Genomic DNA, 14,795 nt, shown 5'->3' with positions numbered 1-14,795 from the left:
CTAGCCCTGCAAAGCTCCGGCTCTGGCCCCAACCCCACACAGTTGGCCTCAGTTCTGGCCCCACCCCGGCCCAGCTCTGGCCCATGCTCCTGGGGGTTACCACAGGGCTCCAGCCTGTAGTAAAAAGAGGAACTAGCTGTTCAGACCCATTTCTCAAAGACTAGGTTGCACGTACTACATGAGTCAGGGAAACTTGTTAATTGCTTAAGTAAGCTATACTGGTGGTCGTTACTGAGTGGAACAAAGTTGAAGTATGCTAACCAATAACGTTGCAACATGAAGCTAAGCTAACAAATCAAGACATACCAAGTTAGATAAGGAAGTCCAAGAAAGTTATAAAAAAGGATGCTTAGCCAATGCCCAGGGTTGACTCTGTTTTGAGCAATAGCTCCTTAGTCGAACATGTTTGCAAACAATAAAATGGAGTTGGACCCAGCCTGAGTGTGTGACTCTCTTCTTGGGGCAAATTGACTTAGCCTCCAGGGGACGAAACTAGCAATTTATGCAACAAATTTGGCAAGCCAGCCAGGAGTTTCCCTTGGACCACTCCGGAGTCGAACGACAAGACCGTCGTAGGTGACCATGAAGTGCGCACCGGACTGTTTGAGTCCGTCGCAGTACTAAAAGCGTGAGTCGGGACATCCAGAAGGTTAAAGGAATCTCTATTTAACGAGTCAACCAGGCTATGAGGTCCGAAGGAAAGGCGCCGGGGTATTGACAGAGTGAGTATACATATTCCCTGTGTCTCTGTGTCTTCTTGTTAGCCATTAGTCCTTTGGGGATCACGCGTTCAGCATATAGGTCTGAACATTATTGACACGGTGGGAACGGGTCACTCCCGGGGTATATAAGACTACTCCGCAACCCCACTTGGGTGGTCGACGCGACACAGCGTGTATGATATGTATGTTTTATTGTATAGTTAAAAGTAATGTGACATAAGTAGAAGAAATAGCCAGCAATCAATGAATAACACCACCAATCTGTGGGTCATTCTAGAAAATTACGGGGATTTAGAACGGCCCCAGGGAATGATTGTGTTCTTGGTAGGGGTAATTTTTTTCTTGTATTAATGATAATTTGGAAACCTAGAATATAAAGGCACCTACCGCTGACCAGGTCTGGGACTTAAGCCGACTTTAGCCGCCCCAAGATTCCGGCGAGGGGAAACCCGATGACCAGGATATCTTGATTGCAAGGGAAGTCGGCCAAACCCCGTGACCCAGTGGCTTCTTTTTGTTTGTTCCTTGCCTCTCTTCTCTTGTACTGTCCTACGATAGATAGAATTACGGTTCCAAAAGGGCACACCCTTTTAGTAAGTTCAAGGCAGATTATGGAGTGAAAATGACAAAAGAAGATTTAATTAACTTCTGCCAATTTGAGTGGCCTACTTTTGGGGTGGACTGGCCAAGTACTGGATCATTTGATGTAAAAGTAACGACTCAAGTACATGGGATTGTTACTCGTGATGGCCATTGGGACCAATTTCCATATATTGATTGTTGGTTGGCTCAGTTACAGGATAGACCAAAGTGGCTGCTGAAATGTAGTATGGGAACATGTAAAGTTATGGCGGCAAAGGCAAAGACTTTGGGGGGCAAGGACGGGTCGGGCCCCAAAGTTTTGAATGATTCGGGTAGTGAGATTGACCTCACACAAGGAAGACAGAGGGGGGACTGAATAGGAGGACAGGAGGAGGAACCAAGCCATAGCTCAGCGGGGTCTACTCCAACTTCAGCATTATTGTCTGCTCTTGTACCCCCACCGCTGTATAATCAGGCTGAGTCTGAAGAGAAACCATCAGCCCCCGCTCAGGGTCCAGATCGAGAGACATCAGACCCCCTCTGGTCGCCAGAACGTGAACCATATATGTTCAGACCAAGTACCAAGCCCCAGACCTCTGCATCCTTCGTGTGTCCCATGAGAGAAGTTGCGGGCACCACGGACGGGGACACGACATTTGTTTATGTCCCCTTTAGTACATCGGACCTGTTTAATTGGAAAAATCAGAACCCCTCGTTTAGAGAAGACCCCCTAAAAATGCAGAGCCTCTTTGTGTCCATGGGCCAGACCCATCGGCCCACATGGGCAGATATCCAAATGATGCTGCAAACCCTGTTGACCACAGAGGAGTGTCGCTTGGTATTGGGCACAGCCGATCGCATAGCAGAAGAGCGCAGAGTAGGTCTAGATCTAAGGGAGATATGCCCGATCGAAGACCCAGGATGGAATGGTCGTGAGGCTGGGAGTCGAAAGCGTAATGCAGAGTATTTGGGAATTATAGTACAAGCACTAGGACAGGCAGTACCGAGAGTCACCAACTTATCTAAGCTATATGAGGTCTGGCAAGGGAAGGATGAGGACCCTTCCGCCTTCCTAGGACGGTTGTTTGAAGCTTTTCGAAAATTTAGTGACTTAGATCCGGAGGCCCCTGAGAACCAGTGGATGGTGAATTTAATGTTCATAGGACAGGCCACCCCTGACATCCGTAAAAAGCTACAAAAGATGGAAGGTGGACCGGGAAAACCCATATCCGAGCTGGTAGAAATAGCTTACAAAGTATATGGGAATAGAGAGCAAATGGCCAAGAAAAAGGAGGAAAAAAGGGGCAAAAGCAAATGGCAATGCTAGCTGCGGCTATCGCAGGAAACCTAGACCAGAGTCAGAAGAAAAACCCTAAGAAGGGAAAGGGACGTGTAGGAATGGATGAATGTGCATATTGTCGAGAAAAGGGACATTGGAAAAGGGATTGCCCACAATTGAAGGCAAAGGAAAGGAAAGGACAACAGGAGCGCCGTCAGATGTGGGCGGAATCCTCCGGGGAAGAATCTAGCTGAAGGGGACCGGGATCTAAGGCCACCACCCTTCGAGCTAAGGCTCGGGAGGATCCCATGGTAAAAATAAGGGTTGGAGGCAGAGACTATAAGGCTTTGGTAGATACCGGAGCTACATTCTCTATGATTCCCGTGAAGCCCCCCTCAGCTAAGGAAAGTGGAAAGCATGTAGTAGTAGAAGGAATTGAAGGGAAACGAATACGGCTACCTGTATGTAAACCCCTTCTTACCAAGATTGGAGAAAGCACGTTAGAACACTCCTTTGTTGTCTCGCCCACATGCCTGGTCGCCCTGTTAGGTCGTGATGTGTTGACAAAGTTACAAGCTGAGATCTTCTTCCGAGGGGATCAGATTGTGGTCAAGTTCCCGGTAAAACAAGGCTCAAACTATCAGATGGCCCTCCGTAACATTGAGACAGTATTAAGAGCAAAGGGAATAGAGATATTGAATGGAGTTGATCCCTGTGTGTGGGCAGATGGCACCCCTGCCCGGGCAAGGGCTGTAACGTCAGTAAAAATCCCTCTTAAGGAAGGAGAAGGCCCCATGTGTGTAAGGCAGTATCCCCTGAGGAGGGCCACCCGAATAGGCTTAAAGCCATTAATTGAAAAATTCAAAGGGTATGGCTGGCTTGTGGAGGGCTCTTCCCCTTTCAACACCCCTATTTTAGGGGTACCTAAACCGTACGGCACTTCATATAGACTAGTTCAGGACTTACGAGCTGTAAATAAGAAAGTCCTTGTGGATCACCCCATGGTCCCAAACCCGCATACAATCCTAACACAAGTCCCAGCGGAGGCGAAGGTCTTTACAGTGTTAGATTTAAAAGATGCTTTCTTCTCAATACCTCTGCATGAAGATAGTTGGAAGCTGTTTGCCTTTGAGTGGGAGGACCCAGACACCCATCACAAAACTCAGCTATTGTGGACCGTGCTGCCCCAGGGTTTTGGGTCAGCCCCCCATATTTTTGGGACTGCCTTGCAAAAAGATTTAGAAGACTGGAAGAGACAGCACCCTGAGGTAGCCCTCCTTCAGTATGTTGACGATTTGCTAATTGCAGGCCCTGATATGCAAAAAGGAAAGAGGGCAACAGTGTCCTTATTAAATGTTCTGGGGAAGAAAGGTTATAAGGTCTCGCAAGAGAAAGCACAGATTTGTCAGCCAAAGGTCACCTTTTTAGGTTATGAGATTGAAAAGGGGGTACGAGCCTTAAGCAAGAATCGCATACAGGCTATACAAGATATGCCTGCCCCTACCACTCCGAAGGAACTGTGGGCCTTCCTAGGGTTAACTGGATTCTGTAGAATGTGGATTCCTGACTACTACGGGGGTAAAGCCAAACCTTTGTATGAATCCCTTACCAAAGAGGGTCTTACCAATTGGAAATGGACTAGAGAAAATCAGCATGCTTTCGAGTTGTTAAAAGCTGCCTTGATGCAGCCCCCGGCCTTGATGATCCCCAATGGGCATAAACCCTATCGACTCTATGTGCATGAGAATAAAGGTATAGCTTCAGGGGTCCTTACCCAGCCAGTAGGGCCCACTTGGAAACCGGTAGGATACTATTCAAAGGTATTAGACCCAGTGGCAAAGGGATGGCTGACGTGCCTAAGAGCTGTTGCAGCTACTGCTACCATCGTGGAAGAAGCCCAAAAGATCGTAATGGGAACTGATATGGTAATACATACCCCGCACGGAGTACCCCAAATTCTTGAAGGAGAAGGAGGGAAGTTTTTGAACCCATCCAGACAGTCCAGGTATGAAATTTTCCTACTGTCTAACCCCGGACTTACTTTCAAACACACCACTGCTCTAAACCCAGCCACCTTGTTGCCCGAACTGGGACCACCATGTCATGATTGTTTGGAAGTGCTATCTCAAACCGTGCTGATTCGGCCAGATCTGAAGGACGACCCACTTGAGAATCCAGAGGAAGAATTTTTTGTAGACGGCTCCAGCAGTATGATAAAGGGATGCGCAGTGGTAACCTTAACAGAGACAGTGTGGAAAGAAAAGCTTCCTGCAAGCTGGTCAGCACAAGCAGCAGAACTGACAGCCCTAACCCGTGCCCTAGAAATGGGAAGAGACAAAAGGGTGAACATCTTCACTGACTCTCGCTATGCCTTCGCCACCATGCATGCCCACGGATTACTATGGAAGGAGCGCGGTTTCATTACAGCTGCAGGGCAGAGAATAGCAAACGGACCACAAATTGTAAAGCTGTTGGAAGCTCTCAGACTGCCTAGAGAAGTAGCGGTGGTCCATGTGAAGGCACACGGAAGAGCTGCTGATGAACGCCAGAAGAAGGGAAATGCAAAGGCAGATGCAGCCGCCAAGGAAGCAGCACTAATGGGAGGTGATGTAGGAATTCAGGGCTCCGCACACGAAGTTACGTTCCCCCTTGAAGACTGCATAGTACATTACTTCCCCATGGACAATGCTGCAGCAAAGGAGAACAACGAAGTAAAGAATAAGAATGGCTGGTGGATAGCGCCGGGAGGAAAAGTTATGGTGCCGCGACCCTTGCTGATAGAAGTGCTCCTACGTCTTCATGCCTCCACCCACATGGGAGGCACAGCAATGGGAGACTTGCTAGTGCGGCAGGTGGCAGCACCAGGATTGTACCTAGAAGCACAGCGAGTAGCGGCGCAGTGTCCAACCTGTCTGAAGGTAAACCCTAAGCCACCACGACCCCCCGCTCCCATGGGAGGAAGACGATGGGCTTATTACCCTGGCCAAGCATGGCAGATTGATTTTGCTGAACTTCCGAAGTCCGGACGATACCAATACTTACTGGTGTTAGTGGATCAGCTAACAGGATGGGTGGGAGTGAAGCAGACAGGGGACTGCAGACAGGGGAGTTGAAGAGGGAGAGCAAAGCGACCCCACCACCGAAGAGGCTACCCGTTGAGAGTACTAGCTGTGGTGTGAGTGTGTGTGCCTGACTGTTTGAATTTTACAGTTTGACTCAGCCTTCCCCTGTGTGACTCAGAAGGGGACAGGCCTGACCTAGGCAAGCAGGCTTTAAAAAGCCAGAGCAGAGTGACCAGGGAGCGAAGCGGACAGGGGACTGCAGACAGGGGAGTTGAAGAGGGAGTTGAGCAGAGGGAGTGACTGATGGTGATGAAGACCCGAAGCGCTTGTGCCAGTACTTCTCCTGTCTCCTCCACCTGTGCCTGTATTCAGACAGAGAACCTGAGCATGGATGCCTCTACCCAGGTCCTGGTGTGGTGTTGCAGTATTTGTGGCTTGCAATTCCCACTGACTGATATCCAGGCTGTGGGAGACAACCGTTGTGAAAGGTGCCTGCTGGTGGAATCTCTCAGGGTATGTCTACACTACCCTCCTAGTTCGAACTAGTGGGGTAATGTAGGCATACCACACTTGCAAATGAAGCCCGGGATTTGAATTTCCCGGGCTTCATTTGCATAAGCGGGGAGCCGCCATTTTTAAATCCCCGCTTGTTCGAACCCCGTGTAGCACGGCTACACGGGGCTTGAACTAGGTTGTTCGGACTAGGATTCCTATTCTGAACTACCGGTACACCTCGTTCCACTAGGATTCCTATTCTGAACTACCGGTACACCTCGTTCCACGAGGTGTACCGGTAGTTCGGAATAGGAACCTAGTCCGAACTACCTAGTTCGAGCTCCGTGTAGCTGCGCTACATGGGGTTCGAACAAGCGGGGATTTAAAAATGGCGGCTCCCCGCTTATGCAAATGAAGCCCGGGAAATTCAAATCCCAGGCTTCATTTGCAAGTGCGGTATGCCTACATTACCCCACTAGTTCGAACTAGCGGGGTAGTGTAGACATACCCTCAGGCAGCAGGTGGGAGAGCTACAGGAGGAGGTGGCCAGGCTGAGGAGCATTCGAGGCCATAAGGAATTCCTGGACAGTATTCCTGTGGAGTCCACTGAGGTCACTGTCCTAGGATGTGGGACTGTTGACCAGCCACTTATGGAGGAGGCAGTGGTGCAGGGTGAGCACTGGCAGCTGGTTACTTCTGGCAGCAGGCAGTGTTCCACCCCTACTCCTAACCCTCCCACTGTGTTGTTACATAACCGTTACACTTTACTTTCTGCAGGAGACAAGGAGTTACCCCCCACAGTGGAGGAGACCAGGCCTTGCACCACCAAGGTTGAGCAGTCTCCTGCCACCACTGCGAGGAAGAAACGTAGGGTAGTGGTGGTTGGAGACTCTCTTTTGAGGGGAACGGAGGCACCCATCTGTCGCCCTGACAGTTCATCTCGAGAGGTATGCTGTCTGCCAGGGTCCCGTATCTGAGATGTTATGGCGGCATTGTCGAGGATTATCCGGCCCTCTGACTACTACCCCATGCTACTCATCCATGTGGGCACAAATGATACTGCCAGGTGTGACACTGAGCGGATCAAGCATGACTACAGGGCTTTGGGAGTACAGGTGAGGGAGTTTGGGGCGCAGGTGGTATTCTCTTCGATCCTTCCTGTCAAAGGTAGGGGCCCAGGCAGAGAGAGGTGCATCCTGGAGGTGAATGCCTGGCTGCGAGGATGGTGTCACCAGGAGGGCTTTGGCTTCCTTGACCACGGGGTGCTCTTCCAAGAAGGACTGCTTGGCGGAGATGGAGTTCACCATTCCAGGAGCGGGAAGGCCTTGTTTGGACACAGACTGGCTAACCTTGTGAGGAGGGCTTTAAACTAGGTTCGACGGGGACAGGTGAGCAAAGCCCACAGGTAAGTGCTGAATGTGTGGCACTGGGAGATGGGTTGGAAATGGGGAGGACTACGGTCTATAATGGCAAGGAGAAAGGAGGGTCAGGACACAACAGGGAGGCAAGATCAAATCAGTATCTTAGATGCCTATATACAAATGCGAGAAGTATGGGTAATAAGCAGGAAGAACTAGAATTGCTAACAAATAAATACAACTATGATATCATTGGTATTACAGAAACCTGGTGGGATGCGACACATGATTGGAATGTTGGTATGGAAGGGTACGGCTTGCTCAGGAAGGACAGACAGGGAAAAAAGGGAGGAGGGGTTGCCTTGTATATTAAAAATGTACACACTTGGACTGAAGAGGAGATGAACGTAGGAGATAGCTGTGTAGAGAGTATCTGGGTTAAGCTAAAAGGGGTAAAAAATGAGGGTGATATCATGCTAGGAGTCTACTACAGGCCACCTAGCCAGGTGGAAGAGGTGGATGAGGCCTTTTTTAAACAATTAACAAAACTATCCAAAGCCCAAGATTTGGTGGTGATGGGGGACTTCAACTATCCAGACATATGTTGGGAAACTAACACAGCGGGGCACAGGCTATCCAATAAGTTTCTGGACTGCATTGGAGACAACTTTCTGTTTCAGAAGGTTGAAAAAGCTACCAGAGGAGAAGCTGTTCTGGATTTGGTTTTAACAAATAGGGAGGAACTAGTTGAGAACTTGAAAGTGGAAGACAGTATAGGGGACAGTGATCATAAAATAATAGAGTTCATGATCTTAAGGAAAGGTAGAAGGGAGACCAGCACAATTGAGGTAATGGATTTCAGGAAGGCAGATTTTGATAAGCTCAGAGAACTTGTAGGTAAGGTCCTATGAGAAGCAAGACTGAAGAGAAAAACAACTGAGGAGAGTTGGAAGTATTTCAAAGGGACGTTGTTAAGGGCCCAAAAGCAAACAATTCCGCTGTGTAGGAAAGATAGAAAATATGGCAAAAGACCAGCTTGGCTTAACAAGGAGATCTTGCATGATCTCAAAATAAAAAAGGAGTCATATAAAAAATGGAAACTAGGACAAATAACAAAGGATGAATATAGGCAAGCAACACGGGAATGCAGGGGCAAGATTAGAAAGGCAAAGACACAAAAATGAGATCAAACTAGCTACAGGCATAAAGGGAAACAAGAAGACCTTTTATAAATACATTAAAAGCAAGAGGAAGACCAAGGACAGGGTAGGCCCACTGCTTAGTGAGGAGGGAGAAGCAGTAACAGGAAACTTGGAAATGGCAGAGATGCTCAATGACTTCTTTGTTTCGGTCTTCACCGAGAAGTCTGGAGGTGTGCCTAACGTAGTGAATACAAGCAGAGAGGGTACGTCTACACTACAGCGCTAGTTCGAACTAACTTAGTTCGAATTAGTTAATTCGAACTAAGCTAGTTCGAACTAACGCATCTAGAACTAAAAACTAGTTCGAACTAGCGTTTTGCTAGTTCGAACTAGTAAGTCCACATTGAGTGGACTCTGAACAGGGCTTAATGATGGCCGGAAGCAGTGCCGGCAGGGCATAAAAGGAGGACTTAGAGCATGGAGATGCTGTCTCAGGCTAGCCGAGGGCTGCGCTTAAAGGGTCCCGACCCCCACCCCGGACACACAGTTCTAAGGGGTGCCCCGCTTGCAAAGAAGTTCTGGCTTGGAGTGCCCTGAGTGCCCACACTGGGCACATCACACCACTCGGCCATCAGCCCGGCTGCACTTGCCGCAGGCTGCCATCTGGGGAGAGGGAGTAATTGGGGGGCTGCAGGAGAGCTTCCACCCCCAGAAGCCTGCAGAGCCAGCCCAGTCCTCCCCATCGGGGGCTCGTACCCCATTCCTCCCTCACCTCCTTCCACTTGCCCTTCCCTAGCCCCCCTTCTTATTGATGTACAAAATAAAGATAACGTTTCTTCCAACATTGACTCTGTCTTTATTGAACAAAACTGGGGGAGACTGGGAAAAGGAGGTGGGAGAGGGGAAGAGAAAGGCTGGGAGAGGGGAGGGCAACTAACATGATCAGGGGTTGGGAACAGGTCCCAGATGAAGAGAGGCTACAGAGACTGGGACTGTTCAGCTTAGAAAAGAGGAGACGGAGGGGGGACAGGATAGAGGTCTCTAAAAGCAGGGGTTGGGTGGAGAGGGTGCATTCAGAAAAGTTCTTCCTGAGTTCCCATAAAGAAGGACTAGAGGACACCAAAGGAAAGGAATGGGTAGCAGGCTTGAAACTAGTAAGAGAAAGTTGTTGTTCTTGACAAAGCAAATAGTTAACCTGTGGAACTCCTTGCTGCAGGAGGCTGTGAAGGCTACAACTAGAACAGAGTTGAAAGGGAAGTGAGATAAAGTGATGGAGGTTGGGTCCATGGAGTCCTATTAGCCAGAGGGTAGGAGTGGTATCCCTGCCCAAAGTTTGTGGAAGGCTGGAGAGGGATGGCACGAGACAAATGGCTTGGTCATTGTCTTCGGTCCATCCCCTCCAGGGTCCCTAGGGTTGGCCGCTGTCGGCAGACAGGCTACTGGGCTAGATGGACCTTTGGTCTGACCCAGTACGGCCATTGTAAGCTCAGGGCTCAGTGTCGGGGGTCTCAGTGGACCCCCTTGATTTTCATGCACACCTGGTCCTGGGTGGCCAGGCTGGCAGCTCTCCTGCCCTAGACGGCCACTTTCCTGTGCCTAGTGCGGAGATCGTGGACGAGGTCCACGATGTCCGCACTAGCCCAGGAAGGTGCCCGCCTCTTGCGGTCCAGGGCAAGCTCCTGGGAGCCGCCAGCCTGGTCCCGGCAAGAGGGGGTGGGCTGGGGGGCATCGGGTGGGTGGCTCTGTGCCGTGCCAGGTGCAGGGTCTGCTAGCTGGGTGCTGGCAGGCTTGCACCTGGCACGGGCACCGTAGCCAGCCCGTGCCCCTTTAAGGGGTCCGGGGCCGGGAGGGGGGCATAGAGTTTCCCTGGTGTTGGCCAGAGTGGCCACCAGGGAAACCTGGGGAGGGCTAGCCTCCCACTAGTTCGAACTAAAGGGCTACACAGCCCTTAGTTCGAACTAGCTAGTTCGAACTAGGCGTTAGTCCTCGTAAAATGAGGTTTACCTAGTTCGAACTAAGCGCTCCGCTAGTTCGATTCAAATTCGAACTAGCGGAGCGCTAGTGTAGCGCATAGGAAAGTTAGTTCGAACTAACGTCCGTTAGTTCGAACTAACTTTCTAGTGTAGACATACCCAGAGAGGGTAAGTTTAGAAGATAGGATACACAAAGAACAAGTTAAAAATCACTTAGGAAAGTTAGATGTCAGCAAGTCACCAGGTCCTGATGAAATGCATCCCAGGATACTCAAGGAGCTGATAGAGGAGGTATCTGAGCCTTTAGCTATGATCTTTGAAAAATCATAGCAGACAGGGGAGATTCCGGAAGACTGGAAAAGGGCAAATATTGTGCCCATCTATAAAAAGGGGAATAAGAACAACCCAGGAAACTACAGACCGGTCAGTTTAACGTCTGTCCCAGGGAAGATAATGGAGCAGGTAATTAAGGAAATCATATGCAAACACTTGGAAGGTAATAAAGTGATAGGGAATAGCCAGCATGGGTTTGTGAAGAACAAGTCATGCCAAACTAATCTGATAGCTTTCTTTGAAAAGATAACGAGCCTTGTGGATAAGGGAGAAGCGGTGGATGTCATATACCTAGACTTTAGTAAGGCATTTGATACGGTCTCGCATGATATTCTTATTGATAAACTAGGCAAATATAACTTAGATAGGGCCACGATAAGGTGGGTGCATAATTGGCTGCAAAACCGTAGTCAGAGAGTTGTTGTTAACGGTGCTAAATCCTGCTGGAAAGGGATAACAAGTGGAGTTCCTCAAGGGTCTGTTTTGGGACCCGTACTGTTCAATATCTTCATCAATGACGTAGATATTGGGATAGAGAGTACGCTTATTAAGTTTGCAGATGATACCAAACTGGGTGGGGTTGCAACTTCTTTGGAGGATAGGGACATAATTCAAAATGACTTTACCTCTGACCATTTCTCTAACTTGCTAAACAGGATGAGGTTTAATAAAGAGAAATGCAAAGTGCTTCACTTAGGAAGGAACAATCAGTTTCATACATACAAGATGGGAAGCGACTGTCTAGGAAGGAGCATGGCGGAAAGGGATCTAGGGGTCATAGTGGACCACAAGTTGAATTTGAGTCAATAGTGTGATGCTGTTGCAAAAAAAGCTAATATGATTCTAGGTTGTATCAACAGGTGTGTTGTAAGCAAAACTCGTGAAGTCATTCTGCCGCTCTACTCTGCACTAGTTAGGCCTCAGCTGGAGTACTGTGTCCAGTTCTGGGCGCCACATTTCAAGAAAGATGTGGAGAAATTGGAAAGGGTACAGAGAAGAGCGACAGGAATGATTAAAGGTTTAGAGAACATGACCTATGAAGCCAAGCTTCATGAACTGGGGTTGTTTAGTTTGGAAAAAAGAAGATTAAGGGGGGATATGATAGCGGTTTTCAAATATCTAAAAGGGTGTCACAAGAAGGAAGGAGAAAATTTGTTCCTCTTGGTTTCTAAGGACAGGACAAGGAATAATGGGCTTAAAGTGCAGCAGGGGAGGTTTAGATTGGACATTAGGAAAAAATTCCTAACTGTCAGGGTGGTCAAATATTGGAATAAATTGCCAAGGGAGGTGGTGGAATCTCCCTCTCTGGAGATATTTAAGAACAGGTTAGATAGACATCTGTCAGGGATGGTGTAGACGGAGCTTGGTCCTGCCTTGAGGGCAGGGTGGCTGGACTCGATGACCTCTCGAGGTCCCTTCCATTCCTATGATTCTATGATTCTATATCCCACCAGGACGGCTACAGCATCAACAGTAGCACGTGTCCTACTGCAGGACCTGATACCATGATTTTTGCTGCCAGTCAATTGAGTCAGATCAAGGTAGTCATTTTGTGGGGAAGGTAGTGCAAGAAGTAGCCCAAGCCTTAGACATTAAGTGGAAGCGCCATACTCCATGGAGACCACAGAGTTCAGGTCAGGTGGAGCGCATGAATAGAACTTTGAAAACAATGTTAACAAAAATCTGTATTGAAACACATTTAAAATGGCCCCAGGTGCTCCCACTGGCTTTAACTCCAATCCGTAGCATACCACATAGAGGGATAAAATTGTCCCCCTTTGAGTTAATGTTTGGAATGCCGCCCAGGGTCTTGCCAGCAGGGTGGAGAGAACAAGTAACTGTTGATTTGGGAAACACTGAACTTAGAGAGCACGTTATTGCTTTGCAGTCTGTTTTGTCATCTCTCCACAGGTTTGCAGTGCCGTTCCAGAGCCTACCGCTGGACGCCCCAATTCATGCCTTCCAGCCAAGGGATCAAGTGCTAGTCCAGAAGTGGAAAAAGGATCCACTCACGGAAAAGTTTGAGGGACCTTACCAAGTACTGCTAACAACCCATACGGCGGTGAAGCTAGCAGGTAGCGATAAGTGGACTCATTGTTCGCGAATCAAGAAATATTTGTCAAAGAAGCAAGACAACAACTCCCAGGAAGTGGCCACTCCTCGGAACAAGAAGCCGACCATTGGATCAGCACAGTAGGGGAAGGATTAAAATTAACCATTTGTAAAAAGAAAACATGAATCCTAAATTAGGTTTGAGCCTAATATACTGGTCCGTCCTTATTTTAGGGAATGCTCCAGAACAAGAGTCCGAGAACGGCATTTTGTTCCTAGCAGAAAACATAGCAAAATATCTAAATTTGTCCAATTGTTGGGTTTGTGTCCAGGCCAAAGATCAGGGCCGCCTTGGGCCCTGGATTCCCCAGCCCTTAACTATAACCACAATAACAGACATAGAGTTTAGGCTACATTCCAACGAAAATAGTACCTGGGCAACGGACCAGTTGGCCCACGAAACTCCATCATGGAAGGTTCAGCCATAGGTAGGCGAGTGGTGCTTTACAAAAAATAAATCACGCTCCGCCACGCACTTTGTAGGGAATAGCACTTGTAAAAATTACCTCTTAGATGAAGGGGCCTGGCATAACTCCCACACCAAGGGTGTGTCTAGACTACATGCCTCCTTCGACGGAGGCATGTAGATTAGCCAGATCGGAAGAGGGAAATGAAGCCGCGATTAAAATAATCGCGGCTTCATTTAAATTTAAATGGCTGCCCCGATCTGCCGATCAGCTGTTTGTCGGCAGATCGGGGGAGTCTGGACGCGATGCCCCGACAAAGAAGCCTTTCTTCATCGACACAGGTAAACCTGGTTTCACGAGGCTTACCTGTGTCGATGAAGAAAGGCTTCTTTGTCGGGGCATCGCGTCCAGACTCCCCCGATCTGCCGACAAACAGCTGATCGGCAGATCGGGGCAGCCATTTAAATTTAAATGAAGCCGCGATTATTTTAATCGCGGCTTCATTTCCCTCTTCCGATCTCGCTAATCTACATGCCTCCGTCGAAGGAGGCATGTAGTCTAGACACACCCCAACAACCGTACCTATTGCACGGAATATAGGGACTTCTACTCCCCTGTAAACTTCGAGAAAATAACAATAAATGAGGAGTACATCCCCATAAATTGCACAGGCTCATACACAAGGGAAAATGCCACTTTATACTATTGCTTGGCAGGTACCACCAAGAAGGAGGTCTGTTTTCTAAATGGTTCAAGGACAAAGGGATATAAAGTACATGAGCTCCCCCTTGTCGGGTACTATGTTGAGCTTGAAATTTCAAATCATACACAATATGGCCCTTGGCCTGCTTTAACAGGTCATTATTGGGTTTGTGGCACACATGCATATACTCAACTGCCGGCAAACTGGACAGGTATTTGTTACCCAGCAATACTGAGACCCCCATTCCTTTTGCTTCCCAGAGAAGCCAATGTACTATACCGTAGGTATTCAAGGATCAAGAGGGTTCTTACTGCCTCTGATCTGTCTGCCACTCAGCCTGCAGAAAGAATTATAAAGTATTACGGTCCCACCACCTGGGAGCCTAATGTGGTTGGAAGAGAGCCTACCTATTTAACTAATCGGATAATACGGCTCCAAGCTGTAGTAGAAATATTCACGAACCGCACAGCTGATGCCTTAGATCTGGTAGCTAACCAGCTTACTCAATTACGGACTGCCGTCCTCCAAAACCGAATGGGCCTTGATTATCTACTAGCGGCTGAGGGGGGGCTGTGTCAGAAATTTAATTGGACAGACTGTTGTTTGCAAATAGATGATAATGGCAAA

The 14,795-nt window shown here is 48.5% G+C and overlaps 1 protein-coding gene across 1 annotated transcript; it reads left to right on the top strand.

The window, feature by feature from the left end:
• Positions 1–2,957: 2,957 nt before the first annotated feature.
• LOC142829503 (uncharacterized) lies at positions 2,958–13,143 on the top strand. Its single transcript, XM_075929185.1, has 3 exons — positions 2,958–5,501; positions 12,401–12,507; positions 12,858–13,143. Exons 1-3 carry the CDS (start codon positions 2,958–2,960, stop codon positions 13,141–13,143), a joined length of 2,937 nt encoding a protein of 978 aa, XP_075785300.1.
• The last annotated feature ends 1,652 nt before the right edge of the window (positions 13,144–14,795 follow it).

The sequence above is a fragment of the Pelodiscus sinensis genome, chromosome 5, assembly GCF_049634645.1.
Source record: "Pelodiscus sinensis isolate JC-2024 chromosome 5, ASM4963464v1, whole genome shotgun sequence".
NCBI lineage: Eukaryota > Metazoa > Chordata > Testudines > Trionychidae > Pelodiscus > Pelodiscus sinensis.
The sequence above is the reverse complement of the archived record's forward strand: the minus strand, read 5'-3'. Positions and strand labels throughout refer to the sequence as shown.